At 43.4% G+C, this 22612-nt stretch overlaps 1 protein-coding gene across 2 annotated transcripts in view; it reads left to right on the forward strand.

Annotated features, from left to right (window-relative positions):
* The window catches only part of ST3GAL3 (ST3 beta-galactoside alpha-2,3-sialyltransferase 3), a 193504-nt gene that overhangs the window by 75501 nt on the left and 95391 nt on the right, over nt 1-22612 (forward strand). For both annotated transcript variants that reach the window (XM_063104146.1, XM_063104147.1), the window contains one exon: nt 14555-14597. In XM_063104146.1, coding sequence (XP_062960216.1) covers nt 14555-14597 — 43 coding nt within the window. The remainder of the gene's footprint in view (nt 1-14554; nt 14598-22612) is intronic.

Genomic DNA, 22612 nt, shown 5'->3' on the forward strand with positions numbered 1-22612 from the left:
CTAGCCCCCTCCCACTGCAGCCTAAGAGGTCACTGCACCCATTTCCCCGGGCTCCCAGGCTCCCAGGGCTCCCTCTGTAGCCTGTGGTTTTCTTACGTGGGGCCAAGGAGGTTGCGCTGTCCATTGGCCCCCAGTAGTGCCGCATGGGAGAAGAGTTGTGCTGTGCTTGGATGGAGGACTCATAGTCACAGGGGACTCTGTCTTATCGGAAACTTCTTGCTAGACTTCTCACATCCCCAAACCAACATACGCCCAGTTGAGATTTGATTTTAGTTTGTGAACTTCTAAGTTATTTTACTGGGTCAGTTAATTTAGTCTGGGTCAGTTAATATAGTCTAGGTCAGTGGGGTTTTCTGTGTTTATTTTATAAAACTGCTCTTCCTATTTTAGTTTGTTTTTGATTAATTGGTCCTGTGTTGTGGCTTATTTCCCTCACTTGAGTTGATGTGGGAGCTGTTTGCACTTTGGCCAGCCCTTGCAGGCCTCTGTCGACTCCCATGATTCATGTGTGGCTTGGCTAGGGCCTTCTGACATCACCCTGGGGCGGGGTGGGAGGTGGTAGTATTTAATTGCTCTTGTGGCAGCTGCTGTCCTAATACGAGGGTCTGCTTTTCTTGTTTCTTCTGAGTCAGTGTGGCATAATGTTAAGACACTTCAGAGTCAGACCTGGGTTGATTCAGCAGCATCCCAGCTAACCCACTTACTGGTTGGGGATCTCGACCATGTTGTTTTCCTCTCTAAACCTGTGTTTCCTCGTCTGTAAAATGGAGATGACACCTACCTCATGGGGTTGTAAGGATTAGATTGAGACTGTAGGTAACAGTACTGAGAGCAGCATGAATACGTAGTGGGTGTGTTCATAGCAGATGAATACATAGTCATTGTGTTCATAGCAGGTGAATGCATAGTTGGTGTGTTCACAGCAGATGAATACATCCCCTCAGTCTTTCACTTCACCCTGCACATCTGACAGTCCATTTGTAACACTTGCCAACTTCCTCCTCCACCCAAGCCATGGCATAGATTACTTATGTTTAATATAGCCCATGAGTTTTATTGGAGACTTATAGTGCCATTTCTTAAGAAATGAGAGACCTGTTTTGATGAGGATAGATCCTTATTCCATTTACCTCTGTGCCCTTTGCTCTTACCAATTCATCATAGCCCAGAGATAGGTGCCAAAGACCGCTTTAAAGAAGATCTGGCAGCAGAGCTGCTTCCTTTGTGTGGGTGGAGTTTTCTCGCCTGATGGACTATCCTGCCTATGTGGCTTTTGTGAATTACATGTGGAGCATTGCAAGTTTCTGATAGAACCAAGTGCATATTTTTATCCTATAAAATACTGAACTTTACATCCTTGATAATGTTCCTCAAACTGGTTTTCATGGGAAATGTTCATGGTTGTCATCAGTAGCAGTTATTTAATAAGCATTTGCTTTTTGCCAAGCACAGTGACAGCTGATGGGAATTTGTTGTGGTTTTTTTAGAACGAGAAAAAGTGAGTCACTCAAGACTGAAAATGCCGGTGGCATGTTAGGCTCATAGTGTGCAGCTGTATGCCCTGAAATTCCATTCTGGAGCTCAGGAGTCTGAAGGTGAGACTGTAGTAGGACACTTGGCTTAGGGAACTTTGAAGTTTCCCTTTGTTCTAGAACAGGATCTCACTGTGTAGTATTGTGTTCCCAAATGTTTACATATCAGCATATAGGTAGAAAGTGATAACATTTGTGTGCCATACTAAGATAAGCATGAGACGACATGGGGTTACCTACAAAGGGTATTGTGAAAACACTTATAATTTTTTTATATTATAGAATTATGATGAGCAAAATGAAACACAAAGTATCAAGGGATATATTAAATGTCGAATTGCTGTAAAACAAAAATAAATATTTTGAAGTTTTTTAATTAAAAACTTGAGTTTGTTTTTGTGTTCATAAATGTTTACATCAGATTTTATGCTCGAGGAGGCTTCATGTAACTCCTGTTAAGGCTTTTAAATGATGCTCTATTTAAAAAATACCCAATTGTCATTATCAAAAAGAAATTTTGTCCACACAAATAACTGATAAAAAATGTAAAACATTTTACATTTATTCAAAAGTTTACAACAGTTGAAATTACATTTAAAATTCCAACAGCTCTTCCTTTTTTCCATCAAAATTATAATGTTGAAATTTCTTGCCAGGGAACAGATGGATTCCAAATTCAATCTCACTTTTTTATATCAAGTATTTCAAAATAGTGTGAAGCTGTATGCAAAATGTACATGAACTCTTAGAGCAGTCACCCTGCAGCCAGCTTGGAGACCATAAAAGTTTACATTAGCTGCAAATATACAGAGATAGTAGATTTATGTGAGGACAGGTGTTTTGGCCTCCACCTGGAGCTGTGCCCACTGGGAGGCCTCACCTGGCCAGCCCACCCCTGATCAGCAGCCTTCCTCCTGGATTACACTCTGCTCCATGAGCACCAGGAACTCATGCTCTTCCAGCAGTTCCACAGGCTTCTGTGTCCATGGGCAGTGGGGTGCTAAAGTGGGAGTCACGTGGTCACTGCTTCCAGGGACCAGCGGGCATCCTATCAGATCCTGCTTTGCCAGAGCTTCCTTCACTGGAGCTCTAACCAGAGGTGCCAGCCCCCAGGCCTTGTCCAGACACCACTAGGGCACATACCAGTACACATCTGGGAAACTTGATGTTACATGAGATGAGGGCTGATTGTAGATCAGGTCTGTCTACAAGGTGAGGAAATGACCCCTTTTCTGTCCCTGCCACAGGTTCATTCCCCTTAAGTAGGAGTGTTGCAGTTATTATATGCTAGAAGCATTGCTCTAACCGTAGTGAGAACCAGGCCTCCTGCTGAGATGGAGCGTCAGTGTCTTCCCTGAAACAGAAGTGAAAACAGAAACTCGAGCTTCAGAATCCCTGTTTGCAACGTGTGATCTGTGGACCCTGGGGGTTCCCGGGACCATTTCAAGGGGTCTGTGAGGTCATTCTCATAATACTACCAAGATTTTCCTTGCCTTTTTTCACTGATGATTCAAAAGCAAGGGCAAGGGTGGGTAGCACTTAAGCTTTAGCATGAATCAAAGCAGCGACACTAAACTATACTAGTAGTCACTGTTACATTCTTTATGGCCCCACCTTGTTAAAAAGCAAAACAAAACAGAAAAACAGTTTTACTTAAAATGTCCTTGGTCAAGCAGTAACAATTATTAAATTTATTAAATTTCATTCCTCACATGGACACTTTTTAATACGCTGTGTGGTGAAGTGGGAAGTATGCATAAGACACTTGCTGCACACCCAAGTACAGTGGTTGTCTTGAGAGAAAGCGCTCATGTCATTGTGTTGTCAGCTGAACCATCTACATTTCTTCATGGAACATCATTTTTACTTGAAAGAACAACTGATAGACAAACTATGGTATTTTAGACTTTGGAATTTGGCAGACATTTCCTCAATAATGAAAGTGAGCATATCACTTCAAGGAAAATAACTGACAGTATTTTGTTGCCAATGATGAAATGTGAGCATTAGTGAAAATGAGAATTTTGGAAAAATGTTTCCACTCAATAGCTTAAAAACCCAGTACTTAAATTTTTAAACAAGAGTGGGCTGCTGACCCTATGTTATGGCCTCACAGGTGATTAGTTCTCATAATGTTCCCTTCATGTACATGCTTGAAAAGAATGTGCATTCTCCTTTTGGATGTAAAGTTCTCTGCCTGTCAGTTAGTTCAAATTTAGTAATTGTTGGAGGTTTCGGTAATTGGCCACAATAATCAACCACATTGTATATCGACAAAATAAAATAAAATAAAATAAAATAAAAACAGCAACAACAACAAAAAAACAAATTTAGTAATTGTTCTATTCAAGTCTTCTGAATTGTAAACAATTTTGTGAGCCTTATTTTTCAGTGGTATATGTGTTTCCCATCACGGTGATGGGCGACCGGCGACCTGTTGTGTATTTCTCCTTGTAATTCTGTTAATTTTGCTCTGTATAGAGAAAGATTTCATTACAAGTGCATACACACTTTGATGTACAGCCTCCTTTTGTTTATGTCATTTCTGAACGTTATAGGAGTTTATATGAGTTTTCCAATTTTCTTCCGACAATTTATATGAATCTTTTGCTATGACTAAATGCTGACTTATCCCTTTGAGGTGGCAGTGGAAGAGTTAATTGTTAATTTCAAAGACTTCAGGCATCTGAAAAAGCACTTTATGCATTCACAGCTCTGACTTGGTGCAGGTGTGGTGGAGATTAGGAGAGATTTGCATCACCTTGCCACTTCCCACCTGGAGCCAGGCAGAGGACACACATGAGCTCCATGGTTGGTGATTTTTGTAATCCTGCACTTTCCAGCCTGGCAGAGAAAGGAAGCTAAGCCACCAGACTAAACATTTCCCCTTCATACACAGCTGCTGGCTTGTTGCTTGGATACCTGGGAGGAGAGAATTTTCAGGTGCTAGGAGAATTGTATGTGAATATTAGTGTGTATTGTGCCTGGCTGATTTGGGAGTCACAGGGTCTTCTGTTCTTAGTACAGATTTGGGATCAGTGGACTGCTGGTGACACCCAGACTTTCCTGCCAGCCTTGCCAGAGGTGAATTGTCCCTGACGTGTTGGTACACTCAAAATAGCATTTCCTTTGTAGAAGCTAAATTCACACACAACTCTAAGAAGACATTTGTATAAAGTGAGATGCTTTGGAATCTGTTGTCTTGCCCAATCCTGATAGTAAAGAAGCTCTGCTCCTGTATTCCCAGAGCATTTGCCTAGGCCTTCCCAACTGCTTTCTTTTCTAGCTTACACTTCCAAAAGTTTGTGCTTATGCTTTCCTGCTAGTCAGGGAACTCTGTGAGGAGCTGTGCACAGAGTAGGTCATCAGTGACATGAATATGTGGCAGGGGCTGACAGTAAAGCACTTGTCAGGTGAGATTCTTGGTTGGGATGGAGAACAGGCCATCACAGGTGATTCAGGAGGCTCAGGAAGTCTTTGTGGAGAAGGTAAAATTTCAGGCTATTATAAATGATGGGAAGGAATTATGTTGACAAATTGGGAGTTCGCAAAAGGGAACCCTAAAGCAAAAGCCAGAAACTGAAATAGGGAGTGTGAGGGACATTAAATAAACAGGGCAGCAGACAATTGTACCTAAGAAGAGCCAGGGGAGGCTCTCTCTAGGCAGGTGACTGCATTGTAATCAGCTGGATGGTCTGGGAGCCAGGAATGGCCAGAGCAGGGGAAGTACTGCTGTAGAAGATGGTCAAGCCAGCGACTGGGAGAGGCAGCTACTACAGTTGCTGTTGCTGCCACCGCTAACATGGTCCCCTTGTTGCACAGGGTGGAGGAAGATAAAGAATCTATGTCTTAGGGTTACTCACTAGGTTCCCTTGGTCATTTGGTCACTCCATTCATTCTCCTATTCATTCAGCACATTTATGGAATTCCAACTCTGTGCCAGACCCTATATTATGTGCCAGAGATACAGAGGTGAGCCCTACCCTTTAGGAGAACTCAAATACCTATAAGTTAAGATTATTTAATCATAAGCAACAGAAACTGATTTGGGCTAACTTAAAAAAAAAAAAAAATTGCCAGAAGGACATGAGTATCAAAAGAATCAAACTAAAAGCCAGACATCCAGCCCTCAGAAAGGACACAAAGGGCAGTGCAGGAACAAATGGTTCGTCTCTTCAGCACACTGTTTTCTCTCTGATGTCACTCTGCTTAAGGGACACAGAGCTCATTGACAGTCCCACCACTTGCTGCCCTGAAGGAAACTCAAGGGGCTTGTTTCTAAAAGAGGACAGAAACAGCACTACAGGCCCACGAGCAAATAATGGCAGAAATGCAATAAGTTCTACAAGTTTGGCAGCAAGCACAGATAAGGTGGTGCTTAAGCTAACAGGATAGATGAAAGAAGGTGGTGTTCATTCATTGTTCACTTAACATGCCGAGGTTATGCAGCTGTGAGGAAAACCAGAAAAGCCTTGGTGGAACCTCTAGGCTAGCAGAGGAGATAAATGTATAATTACAAGGTGGAATAAGTGTGATGAGGGAAAGTACACTGTCAAAGAAGCATGTGAAGGGGCACGCTCTAGACAGGAAGGGCAAGGAATGCTCTTCTAAAAGAAGACATTTGGTCTAGCATCTCAAGAATGAGCAGGAACTAACACATAGAGAGGCAAGGAAACTCCTTGTAAGAAAAAAAACCTATGTTGAAAGAGCTCATGGCTTATTTAAGGCCAAAATGCCAAAGCACAGAGCACAAGGAAAAAAATAGTGCAAGACAGGACCGGAAAGGTAAGCAATGGCCAAATCATGAAGTTCCTCATTGTGCTACAAGAATATCTATGAAATTGAGCTCTGGTAATAGCCATATCTTGGTGGATGAGTGGGTATTTACTGAGTCAGCAAGGTGAATGCTATAGACTGGATGCCACCCCCCCCCCACAGCCTCATTGAGGCTTAATCCCCACTGTTAACTGTTGAGGGTGGGCAATCCTATTACGGTAATTGAAAGGTGGGGCCTTGAAGAGGTCTTTAGATTGTAGGACCATGCCATAGTAAATTGATTAATAATACTGATCATGCCACTGAGCCACCACAGGAAGTGCCCCAGGCTCCCAAGCCGGGGCACTGGGGGGCCAAGAGCTTCAGCCACGCCACCCTGACATCTGCAACCAGCCCAGTAACAACCACCATCCCACCACAAGAAGCACCCCGGGATCCCAAGCTGGGGTGGTTGGGGGCCAAGGGCCTCAGCCATGCCCTCCAACATCCTCAACCAGCCCAGCAACAACCACCCAGCTGCCACAGGAACTGCCCCGGGCTCTTGAGCCGGGGTGGTGGGGGCCAATGGCCTTAGCCATGCTCCCCCAACATCTACAACCAGCCCAGCAACGACCACCAAGCTACTAGCAGAACCCTCCTGGTCTCCCCTGCTGGAATGAAGGGGTTGCCACAAGCCTTGACTAAGGCCCCCCTCCTTCATATGCCTTCCCCCTATTTCCTCCTCTTCTCCCCTCTCTCCCTCCCCCCAACTGCTCCACAGCATCTTAGAATGTAAAAATATTTATATTAATAAATAAATTTTTAAAAATAAATAAATTATTTAAAAGACCAGAGATGGGGGGGGAATGAAAATGGTGGTCATAGGCGTGGTTCTGAGGGCTTTAAAAGGAAAGTGCATGAGGAGCTATCTCTCTGCTCTCTCTGCTCCACTGTTTTCTACAATGCCATACCCCACAGTCACTGTCACCACCACCAACGCCTTCATCAGCTTTGTTCCCTGGACTTTGGACTTCCCAGTCTCAGAAACTGTAAGCAATAAATATCATTTTCTTATGAAGTAATGAGTTCCAGATATTTTGTTATAAGCAACAGAAACAGGCCAATACAGTGAGCGAGAGCATTACAGAGGAAATATCATCTGCAGTAGCTCTCAGGCATGAAGGCTGCCTAGAAAGGAGTGGCAGAAGGTGAGGCTGAGGAGACGGACGGATGAAGACGTTGCTGCGCGATCCAAGCAACAGGGCAGACTCAGGCAGAAGCGATGACAATGCTATAGGGAAGAGGGTCTGTATTTAAAAATGAGAAACACAGGGTACACCACGAATTCCTCTCTTGGAGAACTGGATGATAATGACATTACCAAAAGAAGAAAAAAAACCAAAAAACCCAGTGCTGGGGACAGGGTGGGAATAAGTCTGATTTGCAGCACTTTGAGTTAAAGGTATTTGTAGGAGATATCCAATGTGAAAAGGGGGTAGGAAGAATACTTTAAATGAAGGGAAAAGCATATACAAAGGCCTGGAGGTGGTAAAGATACTTTAGAGGAAGATGAGATAGTTCAGTCTGGTAGAGCATAGAATATGGCAGGAGCAAGCTAGGGGCGATGCAGGGAATCAAAAAATGAAGTTGGCGTGGTCACTATAGGACAGACCGTGAAGGACCTTGTAAACCAAGAGATTGGGATTTATTCTAAGGACAATAGAGTCCATTCAGAGGGTTGTGACGTAACCAAATCTGTCTTATAGAACGATAGCCCTGGTTACAGCATAGAGAATCTATTAGAAAGGGACAAGACAGGAGGGAGGGAAACCTGGTAGAAGGCTGCACAGGAATCCAGGTGAGAGGTGAAGCTGGCTTAGTCATGGAGAGTAGAAATGAGAAAAGTGAGTGGATTTGAGATCCATTAAGGAGATGGAATTAAAAGGACATGCTAATTAATTAAATGAAACAAGAGAGAAGTAGGAATCAAGGAATTCTCTCAGGTTTCAAGATTGGACAGCTGGGTGAATAGTGGTGCTATTCATTAAGGTAGGAAATTCATGAAGAGGACCACGTTCTGGTGTGTGTGAGGGTGATGAAGATAAACTCTGTGTAGGGCATCTTGTGTTTTAAGTGCCTTTAGGCTACTGAAGTGGCAATGTCCAGGAGGCAGCTGGACATACAAGTCTGGAGCTCAGGAGAGAGGGTTGGGCAGGAATGAGAGACTTGGTGTAGGTGCAATGGGAAGATAGTTGAACAGGCTAACCTGCATGTTGAGCAACGTGAAGTCTAGACTGAATAAGGAAAAAGTGAAGAAAGAGGAGAAATGACTGAAAAAACAGACATAATATATGAAAACATTTTTTCAGTCCTTGAGCAATAGGTAGTGCAGGACATCAATCTCCGGACAGAGGGAAACAAATGTGGTCCTCCTTCCCCATGCTGTGGCCTAAACTCTCTTCAGGTAGTGAGCTTGGGCAACCACAAGGCTAACATTATTTGTTTGCCCAAGCTCTGCCCAGAGAGAGTTCCCAGGCCACAGCACAGGGAAGGAGAACCCAAACAGAAGCCAAAAGTCTTCCTAAATTGAGGAAACAGTTGAGAATTAGAGGGGACCAAGGCAGCTAGAATTCACAGTTACGTTACCAGAGAGGAGAGAGCTACACAGAGAGAGCTCTGGGGATCCCCTTGGACTTCTCACCTGATAAGTGCATGTGGATGAGAAAACTATCAGAAGCTGGAGAAAAAACCATTGGGAAGGGGCAGGCAGAAGAATCCCTAGAGGTCACACAGGGCTGGGAATAGTGGGAAAATTTTATAATACATGGGGCATCACGTAACATACTCAGAAGGGTATTGCCTTAGTAGTGGAGCAAAATAAGTAATGGTGCAAAATTAGCCTTAGACTGAAGTCTATTGTTGCCTTTAACCCTAACCCTACAAAGCTTAAAAGCTAGTTTTGGAAGACTTGAACTATTTTCAAGAAATTTAATTGCACCTCGGAAATACTTAAGGAATGCACAAATATACTGACCCCATACTGAATTTTATACAGGGTAAAATTCATATGGCTTGCAACCAATCAAAAATTCCCAGGCAATTCCAAAAAGCATGAAAATACAACCCATGATGAGAAAAACCAGTCAGTAGAAACTGGCCTAGAAATGATACAAATGATAGAATTAGTTTCCAGGGACATTACAACATATTCCATATGTTCAGGAAGGTAGAGGAAAGCATGAGAATGTTAAGGAAAAGCATGGAAGATATAAAAAAGAACTAGAGATGAAAAAATACAATGAGATGAAAAATACTGAATGAATGGATAATCAGCAAATTAGACACTGTAGAAGAAAAGAGTGAACTAGAGGTTATATCAGTAGAAACTATTCAAAATGAAACAGTGAATAATTACTGGGAAAGAAAATGAACAGAGTATCAGTGATCTGTGGGACTTCTAGCAGCCTGGTACTACGTGTGCAATTGAAGCCCCCAAAAGAGAGGAGAGGGCAGAAAAATATTTGAATAATGGCCAAATGTTTTCAAATCTCATTAAAACCCACAGATCCAAGAAGCCCAGTGAACCCCAAACACAAGAAAGGCGATGAAGACTGCAGCACAGCGTTCATAAGCACTCGCTTCTCGCGCCCCACAGGCACTTGGCATAGGAGAGGAAAAGCAGCCCCTGAGAGCTTCAGGAAAAGCAGTCTCAGAGGACAGAGCAGGCTTCAGTGCTGGCAGGAGGTGGAGGGAGGCGAGCCAGGTGGTTGCAATAGGGAGTCCAGAGGGCATCATGAGAAGATTGAAATCAGAGCTTGGTCAGGGAAGAACACCCACAGAGGAACGAAGATGAGAGGAGTAAGGTCTGTGACCCATTTTAATGGGTTACGTCTATTACACCTGGGAGATTTAGCTAGCTCTAAGTTTTGTCAAGATTATTCCTACTGCTCCCGAGGGGCCTTCATTTGCTCAGGACAGCACGTTTCTTCTGCTGAATGCTCCTTCAACCCACATGTGTCATGTGGGAATTGTCATTTTCCACAAAGCCCTTCTCCTCAATCTCTATCGTTAGAACAGGAGTGAAGAGCCGGTGAAGCCGGGCCTATGCTAGCCCTTGTCGGGGAGCTTCGCCATCAGGAGCAGAGAGGCCGACTTGCTGTCGCTTTTCAGTGGCCAAGTGGAAGATGTGTGCCTGCGGGTTGCCGGCGGCCACGTTGCCTAACTTGTGGAGAGAACCAGTCAGGGGAGAGCAAAGCCAGCAGAGGGAGGCCTCATGGCATCCCGGTCTCTTTTGGTCATCCCTGGCCCTTCCCACAGTTTGGTTAAGTGAACCGTTAATCGCCCTGTTTGCCTAAGTTAGTGCAGCCAGTATGTTGAACATGCGGGAAACCTCAGGGGACAATCACAGACATCATTTTTTCTCCCGCTGTCCCCTTAAAATGACTTCAGTGTGTGAAGTCCAGTCCAGTGAAGTTTGTGATACCTCAGAATGAGGAAATAAAAACCCCGTGGTCACATCGAGTCTCCAATTCCAAATGAGAGCGTCCAGTCATAGGTAACAGTCATAGCTTTCAATTCATTCAAAGCTGCGGTTGCTTCCCCTCCCGCGTAAGGGCTTAGGACAGGAGGTGCCTCACTGCGCAGGAAGGGGGAGGTCCTGTTTCGTCCTCCCTAGTTGCTGGCTGCTGCTTCTGATCTCTCCAGGATTGCTGTGGAAGGGAGAGAGAACATGAGCAGGAAAGGCCCAGGATAGCGTTTGCACTCTCTGGACCTGGCAAGTCTTGAAAGCTGGCTGTTGTGGGGTACTGTTGTAGGTGTTGGGGACCTCTCTGCTGCAGTTCCCTGATGTGGGGAATGTGCGTGCCTCAGCCTTGCCACCCACTCCTTCTGTAGCTCCTGGGAATCTGGATGTCTGCCTCCGCTTCTGTCAGCTGATCTTTTGAAAGGACCTAAAACAACCCCACGCTAGCTCATTCATGCATCCTTTTCTGCAATGGATTCTGGGGGTGCAGGCCAGTCCCGATGCAGCTCAGTCCTGCAGCCAGCCAGTGCATCTTGTCCTTTAGACTTGTCTACATAGGGGCAGGACCCAGACAGCCCACTGTGTTCCTTGTACCTTAAGGGCCCTATGCTAAGCTTCCTTAATCAGGCTGGAGTGAGAGACAAGTACTACCCATTCTGCCCCTTAAGGGAAGTGGGATTCATAACACAGCTTCCCCCAAAGAGATTTTTCAAATCCTGTCTCCCTTCATCTCTAACAACTGGTTACTTTTATATTTGATGTTGGGAGGGCCTTTAAAATTATATTAACAAGATTTCAGATATTTCCTTTGGAAATCTGCATCTTAGTCTAGCACCTTACTTTGGTGTCTAAAATCTATCACCTTAGAAGCTTGGCTGAAATTTTCTTCTTAGCTTCTGTTATACTAATTTGATTTGGATTTATGACTGCTGTGACCAAATAATCCTAATAATAAGGCAACAAATATTTATCAAGCATCTGCTATGTGCAGCCACAGCCCTATGACCTGTCAGTCTAGGACAGTTTACAAAGTGTTAGCCTGCTGGCTGAGTCCTGCCCATAGACATATTTTGGTCAATCCATGTAATCTTTAGTTTTTACTGAATCCACAACTAATATGTACAAATTGAGAAATTTTACCTAAAAACATCCAGATTCCTGGCTTGCAAAAAATCAGAAGGTATGGTAATGCTGAGCCTGCATTGCTGCGTGGCTTACTTAGCTGGAGCTGGTGGAAGCTGCCCTTCAACAAGCTCATCGTCTCCAGATGGACTCCATTTCCCTGGGCTCTGACACTGAAGCCAAGTGTCAGTTGCCTTTTATCATCTGTGAGCTCACACAGTTTCCTTTTCTTAAATTAAGGATAAAGTGAAGTATTTCTGGTACTCACGTCTCTTAATAAAAGAGTCATACAACAGATAGACCAAGAGAGCCATGGAAGAGACAAAATTCTTTAGAAATGCAAAGTGTTCTTATATGTTTAATATGCAATCACTGTGTGTGTATGTGTAAAGCAAAAATAAGATGCCACTGGAAAATAAACCACAGATATAATTATGGTTACTATACACGAAATATGTGGGGGCAAAAACAATGAATTGAAAGGAAGACATTTCAACAGGGTTTGTTTCTTAATGCAGCTGAAATAACTGCTGTGAGCTGCTGCGAAAGGGTATCACATTCTCCCACTTTCCTTTGTGTTATATTCTTGCTTGGCCCCTGACATCTGAGTTTGCAACTGGGGGAAACCGTTCTCTGGCCTCTCTGGAAGGAATCCACCAAAGCATGGATTCATTGTCTGTTCAAGGGAGTCTTAGCTCAGGTCTGAGGAGCAGCAGTAGCATGCTGGTTGTCCCAAGGTTGTCACCATGTGGGGAAAAAACAACAGGTATTTGGCAAGTTGATGAAGTTTCCTTTTCATGGAATGACAAAATAGAATTGTTGAAAGAGTATTAAGCTATGAAACTAGTAACTCGTTTTGCAAATTGTTTTTAGTTTTTTAAAAAATTTAAGCCTTTTTCATTTTTCTTGCCAATTTTTATAAGTTCCTGATATATTAGTGAAAGTCTCTCCATTTCAGTTAGAGCAAAACCAGAATTATTTTGAGGAAAGGCTTTCACTTGCCTCTTGGGAAGCAAGACTTCTGTTGAGTTGTCCTAGTTGGTATCTTCAGTTTTAAGAAGGGGAGCTCAGCTGGTTTGAAAGCCGAGTCTGGCCTTAATTGGCCTTGCAGAGTGACTCTTGTGAGGTACGTGTCAGTAGTGTAACTTCCCTCTCTTGGCCACTCAGTGCTTATTAAAGACTTAGTTCCCCGAAAGCCTTGCTGTGTGGCCTTTTCCATCCAGAGTTTTGGTCTTAGTGTCCTGTTTTATCCTCAAATTGAGCCAGGCTAGCTGAGAAGTGCATTCACAGACCACCTTATTTTGGTGTACATACACACACGCACACACACACTGCAGTCATTGAGTAAAGCTGGAAGAAATAATCCCATGACACTGCCTATCATCTTCCTTACACAAATGCTTTTGAGGACACAGGGAATTTCTTCAAGTGTTAGTACCAGGAAAAGCTATTATTCTCCTGGTTTATTTTGTGGACACTGTGAACCGTGAAATCAGTGCTTTGCTCTTAGTTTTACCTGTGGAAAAATCTTGGGGACAGCTCCAGCACATGCCTTAGGACATTCACTTTTGGTGGTCTCTCTAGCCCAACTGCATTCTATTATTTTTCCTATCCTCACTTCCCTAATGGCCCTAAGATTTATTTTTTTTTAAATCTTATACTCCATACAATTTTGTAAAACTGCTTCAACCTCATTTTAGAATGAGGCAAGATATAAAGAATTTAAATACATTAAAATATCAATGATTTATTATTTGTTGCAAACATCTTACCAATTTGTTTTTAAATTTTATTTTAGGCTGGCTGTTTGGTTCAGTTGGTTAGAGCACAGTGTTGATAACACCAAGGTCAAGGGTTCAGATCCCCTTACCAACCAGTCGCCTCCCCTCCCCCAAAATACATAAATTTTATTTTAAATTTCCTACTGTTTATGTAATCAGATCTATCTGTTCTTTGTAATTACCACGAGGAAAATTATTACTATGGATTTGAGGACCCTTTGGCTGCCGTATCTTCACCCCATAGTTAACTTGGCTGATTCAGCAAATATTGTGCTCAGAGCTTAGAGGAAGCAGAGATTGCTTCTGACCTACTTATTTCCTCAAGGTACAGTTTTGTGTGTTACTAAACTTCTGTTTCAAATACAACATTTATGCAGGAAGACAGTTTTATTTATTTATTTCTTTTCTTTAAAGATGACCAGTAAGGGGATCTTAACCCTTGACTTGGTGCTGTCAGCACCACGCTCTCCCAAGTGAGCCAACCGGCCATCCCTATATAGGGATCCGAACCTGTGGCCTTGGTGTTATCCGCACTACACTCTCCCAAGTGAGCCATGGGCCAGCCCTCAGGAAGACAGTTTTATATCAACATAGGACTGGTGGCCTAGAAGGCCTGGGAAATATCTGGCATTGAACCTGGTCCTATACAGAATAGCTGTTCAGCAGGTGTTTTGTGACTTAAACTTAGTTGTGGCTTATGTATTTGGTTCTGTTCTTTGAAGTAGTTGAATTATATTCTTTTCTTAGGGCTGTCTGTTCCTGTGGCTTAGGTCTGGAGAGTGCGCTCTGCAAGTGTCAGCAATGGCTTGACTTCAGTGACATTTTCTGCTTTTCTTTTTCAGAGTATGATCGGTTGGGCTTCCTCCTAAAGCTGGACTCTAAACTGTGAGTAGAGTGAGAAGATGCCTGGGCTCTGTGGTAGAGAGGTCTATGGGAGCTGGGGTCTAACTCTAAAGGGTCAGCTCTCATCACCCCGTGGTTTTTGGGGGTTCCCTGGGGCCTCTGTCCTTGGCCTGTCAACAGAATCTTTGAGCGTGTTACAGTCTGGATGGGATGGTGAGTGCAAACATAAGGCTTTGGGTTGAATTTGGCTGGTACAGGAAGCTCATTACAGAAGGAGGCCACTGCTAGGAGTTTGAGGGACAAGGAAGCCCCTGGAAAGTTTTGTCCTAGAGAGTGGAGGATGGTTGAGTCACAGCAAGAGAGTGGCCCCTCAGGTGGTTCTCTGCCACCTGACAGGCAAAGCCTACCACAATCAGACAGCCCCCTGTCTTCCTTTCCAGCTTTAGCTCCTGTCACTCCCGCCACAGGTAAACCCTCCTGTTCTCTCTGCCTTTGCATATGTTTGTTATCTGTACCTGAAATTCCCTTTCCTTCTAGTTTACTTGGAAAACTCAAAGACCACTTCCTCCCCACACGAAATTGTCTCTTCCTCTACGCTTCTTTCAAATGTTCTACCTCTCTTACCAATTATCTCACTATCCTGTAACTAACTGTGTAATCATTGTTAACTTATTAAGGGCACAGGCTCAGAGCCAGGCAAAGCTTTGTTCAAATCCCAGATTGCCATTTATTCTCTTTGTGATTCTGAGCAAGCTACTTAGCCACTCTTAGCCTCAGTTTCATCCATAAGGTGAAGACAATATATGTATTTCATGGAGTTGTTGTAAGGATTTAATTGAAGTGACTAGTTCATAGGGGGGGGCTTTCAAGCACAGAGTATCTAATTCTTCCAGGAACCTTTCCTATCTGACCTTCTTGGTCTCTCTAGCATCTAGACAGTACTGGTATATGTTTGTTAGGTACTCAGTAAACACTGAACACTTGGGTGGGTGGATGGATGCATGGTGGATGAATGATGAAAACATGACCAGCATGCCTTGAGTTTGAGCTCTATCCACTCTGTGTGTTCATGCCCTGTGCAAGACCATCTTCCCACCTGCTGTGGCATGTTTCTGTTGTTAGTCATCTTTGTGCACCTGTATCCCCTGTCCTATACCAGGCAGACATCATAAAACATGAGAATTGTCTCTCCTTCCTTTCCTCTCTTGTGTAAGGCCTTGTCCTCAGCTGCTTCTGATGGTAATGGCTGCACCTACATAAAAGACATCAAACCAGGGACTGTTTGGCCTTCTCACTGGATTGTCTGGCATCTGGCCCCTTTTCCTGGAATCTGGCTTCTTGGCTCTGGTGCCTCATACTCTGAGTTTAGGCATTGTAACTCCCCCAGCTTTTATATGTCATGGAGGCAGCTCCAAGGGAAGAATGGTTTGCTCTTTATACCTGCGTGGGAGAGAGATGTCAACTACACGTTAACATCTGGGGAATGGGGCTTGACTGTGCTAGAAAGCTACAGGCTTCACTCTTAGAAAATTCTTAATTTAGTGCTCTGGGCAAAAAACAAATCAAGTATAAGCCTTAAGCAAGTAAAATGCCACCAGAATGGAAGAGATATTGTAATTACCAAGTTGAATCACACTGATGAACAAAAGACATGTTATCTAGGATGTGTTAACTACAGTATTTAAATTGTCTTCAACAGTGTAAGGAGGTGGGTGAAGAGGACCCTCCTGCCTGCTGTCCTGACAGTTGGGTGGTACACAGTAGGCTGTTATGTAGCTTTCTGCCATGTACCAGGCTGTTTCCACAAATGATTTGAGTCAACTTGGTCTTTAGCCCAGTAAATTAGCTTGGCTTTGATTTAACTCACAATCTAAGGTACAAGCTAGAACTTTCCTGTCTCTTACTGCAAAGGCTTTTCCAGTCCAATGCTGTCTTCAGAAGAAAGCACAGATATGAGAAAGAAAGATTTCTACCTGCTTCCAGGTAGAAAGTTTGAGAAGTTTCCGAGTTAAAGTTCTGCTTCTTGGGCACAAAGTTTAGATCTCCCCTTATGGAGTCTTTCTTTGGTTGTGTTATATTCTATTTCTCATGTATAGGAAAGGACCTGAACTAGGATCAGAAGAATTGGATTTGAATTATACTTCTGCTGCTCAGTAGTATCTTAGATAACTCATTTTAGCTTTCTGAATCCCAGTTTTCCTTTATGAAAAATGTAGACAATAATACTTAATTTTCTATGTTTTTTGTTTTGTTTTGTTTTGTTTTTTTTGAGTGTTTCAATTCTGGAAAGCTGAAGGTTTTAGGGCGAACAGAAGAAAGTGTTCTCTGAAATATTAAGTACACAAATATAAAGATTTCTTTTTGTTTATCTTGGTTGGGATTCATTTATCTTCCTGAGTATAAGAATTCATATGTTCTGGAATTTTTCAGCCATTATTTCTTTAAATATTGCCTCTGCCACACTCTCTCTCTATTCCTCTTCTGAAACTCTGATTAAATTTTAGACCTTCTCATTCTAGCCTTCAGGTCTATTAACTTCTCTTCTGTATTTTCCATCTTTTGATCCTTTCCACATTAAACTGGAACCCCAAAGGATTCGTTGTAAGGAAGAACTAAACAAGAACTAAACCTCCATCCTCAAGCCAGTACTGCAGGAAAGGTTATAATAGCTGAGTGGACCAAGGCAAAAATTTGGTAAAAGAAAAACACTTGGTATTTGTTGCCAGAGTTCTCATCACCCAGGTGATCTAGGGACCTCAAGCCATGAGCTCACTTTAAGGTATTCCAAACTGGCAGGGTGTTCAAGCACCTGGCAGAAACAAATGCAAACCCTCTCTAGAGGAAGTCATATGAATTCCTCACAAATAACTTTTCAAGAAAATGAGCAGCTCATAGTAAAAAATGACTAAACACACAAGGAAATAAGCTTTCATTAGTGAGAACCATGAAAACAACAGACAACAGAGGACTCACAAAGATTTCTGAAATTGGAATTATCAGACACAGTTTATAAAGCAAGTATATATACTATATTTTAAAAAATAAAAGACAAGATTGAACGTATTCATAAAACAGGGAACTATAAGGGCTAGCTCACTTGGTTAGAGCATGGTGCTGATAACACCAAGGTCAGGGGTTTGGACCCTATACCAGCCAGCCACAAAAAAAAAAAGAAGAAAAAGAAGAAGAGGAGGAGGAGGGGGGCGGGGGGGAGGAGGAGACAAAGGAAGAGGGGGAGACGGAGAAAGAGGAGGAGGGGGAGGAGGAGGAGGTGATGGAGGAAGAGGGGGGAGGAGGGGGGCGGAGGAGGAAGAGGAGGGAGGAGGAGGGAGGAGGAGGAGGTGTTGGAGGAAGAGGGAGGAGGAGGGGGAGGAGATGGAGGAAGAGGGGGAGAGGAGGAGGGGGAAGAGGAGGAGGGTGGGAGGAGGAGGAGGTGTTGGAGGAAGAGGGAGGAGGAGGGGGGAGGAGGAGGAAGGGAGGAGGAGGAAGAGGAGGGAGGAGGGGGAGGAGATGGAGGGGGGAGGAAGAGGAGGAGATGGAGAAAGAGGGGGAGAGGAGGAGGGGGAAGAGGAGGAGGGTGGGAGGAGGAGGAGGTGTTGGAGGAAGAGGGAGGAGGAGGGGGGAGGAGGAGGAGACAGAGGAAGAGGGAGGAGGAGGGGGAGGAGATGGAGGAGGGGGGAGGAGGAGGAGGAGATGGAGGAAGAGGAGGAGGGGGGAGGAGGAGGAGGAGAAGAAGCTATAAAAAGTAAAATATTAGATTTGAAAAACAGTGAACTTCCAGAATTGAGAAATACAATGACCAAAATTAAAAACTCAACGAAAGAGTTTAGCAGCAGATTAGATCCAACTGAAGACAGAGTTAATGAACTGGAAAATAAGTCAGAATATTACCTCTAACAGAGGTCAGCAAGCTTTTTCTATAAAGGGCCAGATGGTAAATATTTTAGGATTTGGGGGCCTTATTGTTTTTGTTATTCAACTCTGCTGTTGTTACATGAAAGCATCCCTAGACTATACATAGAAGAATGAGTATGGCTATATTCCAAAAAAACTTCATGGACACTGAAACTTTAATTTCGTATAATTTTTATGTGTCATAAAATATTCTGCTTTTGATTTTTCCCACCCATTAAAAATGTAAAAGACATTCTTAACTCATGGACCATACAAAAAACAGGTGGTTAGTTGGCTTTGGCCCACAAGTCATAGTCAGCTGACTCTTAATTGAGAATATAACACAGATATATCAGTGTGAGAATTGTCTCCCCACCCCAGGTGTTTTCTGTTTTTGAAATCCTATTATATAGATATACTCTTAAAATATCTCTATGTCCAGTGGTATTCCAAAAGTCTGGAAACATGTTTTGGATTTTTTTTCTTCATCATATTCGTTTCATTATGTCTTTCTGTAATAAATAGATTGGTTTGTATTTCCTCTGAGAATTCCCTGCTGCTTATATCTACACAACAAAATCACTTGTCAGTGCTATGAAAATTAATCATAATACTTATGAGCAAAACTTTCTTTTAACTGCAAGAGGGCAGTATTTTTCAGTGGTTAAAAATGTGGTCTGTGAGTCAGACATGGATTTTTGAGGTTCAGTTCCACATCTTACTAGCTCTAATCTCTTTTTTTTTTCTGACCGGTAAGGGGGTCATAACCCACGGCATGGTGTGGTCTGCAGGACGCTCAGCCAGTGAGTGCACCGGCCATCCCTATATAGGATCCAAACCCGCGGCCTCGGTGCTACCGGCACCGCACTCTCCCGAGTGAGCCACGGGGCTGGCCCACTAGCTCTAATCTTGAATGAGTTATTTAACCACTAAATCTCAGTTTCCCGCTATGAAGTGGGGATAATAGTCATAGCCCAAGTGGAGATTCAACCTATCCTGTATCCTGATGAGTATCTAGTAAAGTGGGAAGGATATAGCCTCAAAATGAGACCTGGGTCTCAGCTTACTTCCTGCATCATACCCCATTTCATTTCTTCACTCATTTGTTTGGCAAATATTTCCTGTGTGCCAACTCTGTGCTTTATAATTGGGATAAAACTGAAAATCCTAAGCCATTTGCACAGCCAGAGAAGCCTGACTGGCAAGGATGTGTTGGGAGTTAAGGTCTTAGTGAGAGGGGAGGGAGTAAATGAGAACAGCAGGGGAGGCTAAGGGGTAGTATCGCTGGATAGCATGAGCAACGAGCAGGTGTTTTGTTTTTTTTTTTAATAAGGATGACATATTGGTGGTTTGGAAGCATAAATGTGGTACAAAGAAAATACTAGGGATCCCAAGGTACGTGGGGTAAAGGAGAAAGAGCAGCCTCCATTGCAGAGGCTATAGAAATAATGTTTTCAGAGGAGACCCAGGTTTCTATGAAAACAGAGATGGAAGAAACATGCACTGAGGAGGCTGAGGATGTAAAGGAACAAGCTTCACAGAATATAATGGAAAATTGGAGTGTAGAGCAGAGGGAGAAAAGTAAAAGATTAGGCCAAGAAGCAGCAGACGGCAGTGATTGAGGATGAGAAGGCTGACCAGGATATAGTTGAGGAGTGAACAAGAATAACCAGGGTGTGAGGCTGGTGAGTTGGTGGGTGCTGCTGGCCTCAGGGTTACCTAAGAACTGATCCTGTCTTCCCCTGGGGCTGGGAACTCAGGCTGCTCAGTGCACGCAGCTGCAGCCTGTTTGGGTGGTACCTCCAGGGGCTCAAGGCTCATCCCTGGGGAGGCTTCGGGTTCTTCAAAGGAGTCTGCTGTGGTCTGGTTCAAAGTGGAGGGTCCTGGGGAAAGGCTCAGGGCTAACGGCTCCTGCCCCAGCAGCGAGATACATGCTTCCATTCATTCCACAAATTTTTTGAGCAACTACTATATATCAGGCAATATTCTATACCCTGAGATATACCAGTGAACAAGACAGTCAATAAACAAAACATATTATAAATAAGTAAAGTTTTTAGTGCCAAAAAAGAAAGTAGACCAAAACAAGGGAATGCTGTTGAAAGGATTGTGAGTTTAAATGGGATGGTCAGGGTAGGACTCATTGAGATGGTGACATTTGAGCAAAGACCCTAAGGAAGAGAGGATGTGTCAGCCCCGTCCATATCTGGAAGCCAAGCATTCCGGATAGGACCCTAAGGAAATCTCAGTCTCAGTTATGAGGAATATGATGCCATGAACCAGGAATGTGCCCATTAGTCCAGGGGAGAAAAGAGCCATCTGGATGCCTTGAAGTAGGCAGATACTGGAGTCCAGGTGTGTGTTTCTTGAGCTGATGTGAGCCTTCTGGGAACAGATTTAATATTATGCAGGTTTCATCTGTTTCTTCGGGGTGTGGGTAGGTGCTCTGTGTTCTGAGAAAGCTCTTGTCTGCTGCCAGAATGTGGTGTTTTATAGTCACCATGTGGGTAAGAGCATGGGGACTTCAACGCTCAGTCTAATTTCAGCACCGCACTCTCCTGAGTGAGCCACAGGCTGGCCCCTCAGTCTAATTTCATAAGGAATTCAATGTGAAGACAAAGATATGAAACCCCGGTCAACAACTTTTAACTCCCAGAGCCTTGTGCAAACTGGGCCAATTGTGAAAGGCCTGTAAATATGGGGCAGTCTGAAACACAGCCTGAGGTAGGTCTACTAATTCCAAAACTGCCTGCCATGTTCCCTATGGCTGCAAAGGGAAAGCCTTTATTGAGCTCCTACTATTTGGCCAGTGTCCTACTAGTTACTTTCTATGTTATCTGTTCTTCACAACAATCACTTACATGATCTCATCCAGTCTCGTGGCTTTAAATATCATCTACATGCTGATGACCCCAAATTTGTATCACACCCAGCCCTCTTTCCCCGTACTTCAGGCTCACTTATCCATTGATCTCTTTCAGTTGTATGTATGTTAGGCGTCTCATACTTATCATGTCCAGAACCAAACTGCAGATTTGCACTACCACCTCCCAGGATCTTCCCTACCCCAGTAAGTGGAAGTTCCATCCTTTCAGTTACTCAGGTCAGATACCTTAGCATCATTTCTTTGATGCCAAAATCTAATCATCAACAAACCTTATTGGCTTTACCTTAAATATCTCCATATCCAGCTACTTCTTACTACATCCAGACCATCACCCTGTCCAAACAACCATCTCCCACCTCATTCTTGCACTCCTGACTGGTCTCCCTGTTTTCATGCTGACTTCCCTGTGGTCTGTTTCCACACTGAAGCCAAAATGATCTTGTTAAAATGCAAGATAGATCTTGTTACTCCTGTGATCAGGACCTCTGGTGGCTCCCCGTTTCTTTTGGAATGAGAGCCTGAGTCTTCACAGTGTTTACCAAGGCCCTGCACAGTCTAGACCCTGGTTTTCTTAATACACTCCTGTTTATTATTCCACACTGGGTTCCTTGCTGTGCCTCAAATTCTCCAGAACTATTCCTGCCTCAGACGCTTGGCATTTGCTCATTCCCTTGTCCGGGACACTCTTCCTCAGATAACTTCAAAGATTGCTCACTCCCTCACCTTTTCAGACCTTAGCTCGAATGTCAACTTCTTAGTAAAGTCCTGCACATCCCATTTACAGTTGTAATCCATCCCACATTGGCTCTCTCTGTTCTTTACTGTGTCATTTTCTCCAGAGTGTTAAATACTGTCAAATGTTTCATATATTTTACTTACTTTTTTATTATCTGTCTGCACCCATTAGAGGGAGGTTAGGAGGGTAGGGGGGTTTTATCTGTTTTATTCACTACTATTTCCTAGCACCTAAAACTTAGTGATTGCTCAATAAATACTTCTTGCATGGATGAATGAATTGGTGGACAGCTCTATTAGATCGATGGTATTTAAATGCAGTTTAACAAATGAGAAAGTGATCATATAAGGGACTAAATAGTTTACTTGTGTTCATAGAACTACATGTGATACAGCCAGTATTTGAATCCTTCTCTCTCTGGCTCCAGACTTTCTATTTTTCCCACTATTCAACTAGCTTTCTATTTTTTCCAAATTCATACTGTCAGTTTGATCTAATTTTGAACAACTACACTGTAAGCTTGTAAAGAGAGTAACTATG

This window comes from Cynocephalus volans, chromosome 8 (genome assembly GCF_027409185.1).
Source record: "Cynocephalus volans isolate mCynVol1 chromosome 8, mCynVol1.pri, whole genome shotgun sequence".
NCBI lineage: Eukaryota > Metazoa > Chordata > Mammalia > Dermoptera > Cynocephalidae > Cynocephalus > Cynocephalus volans.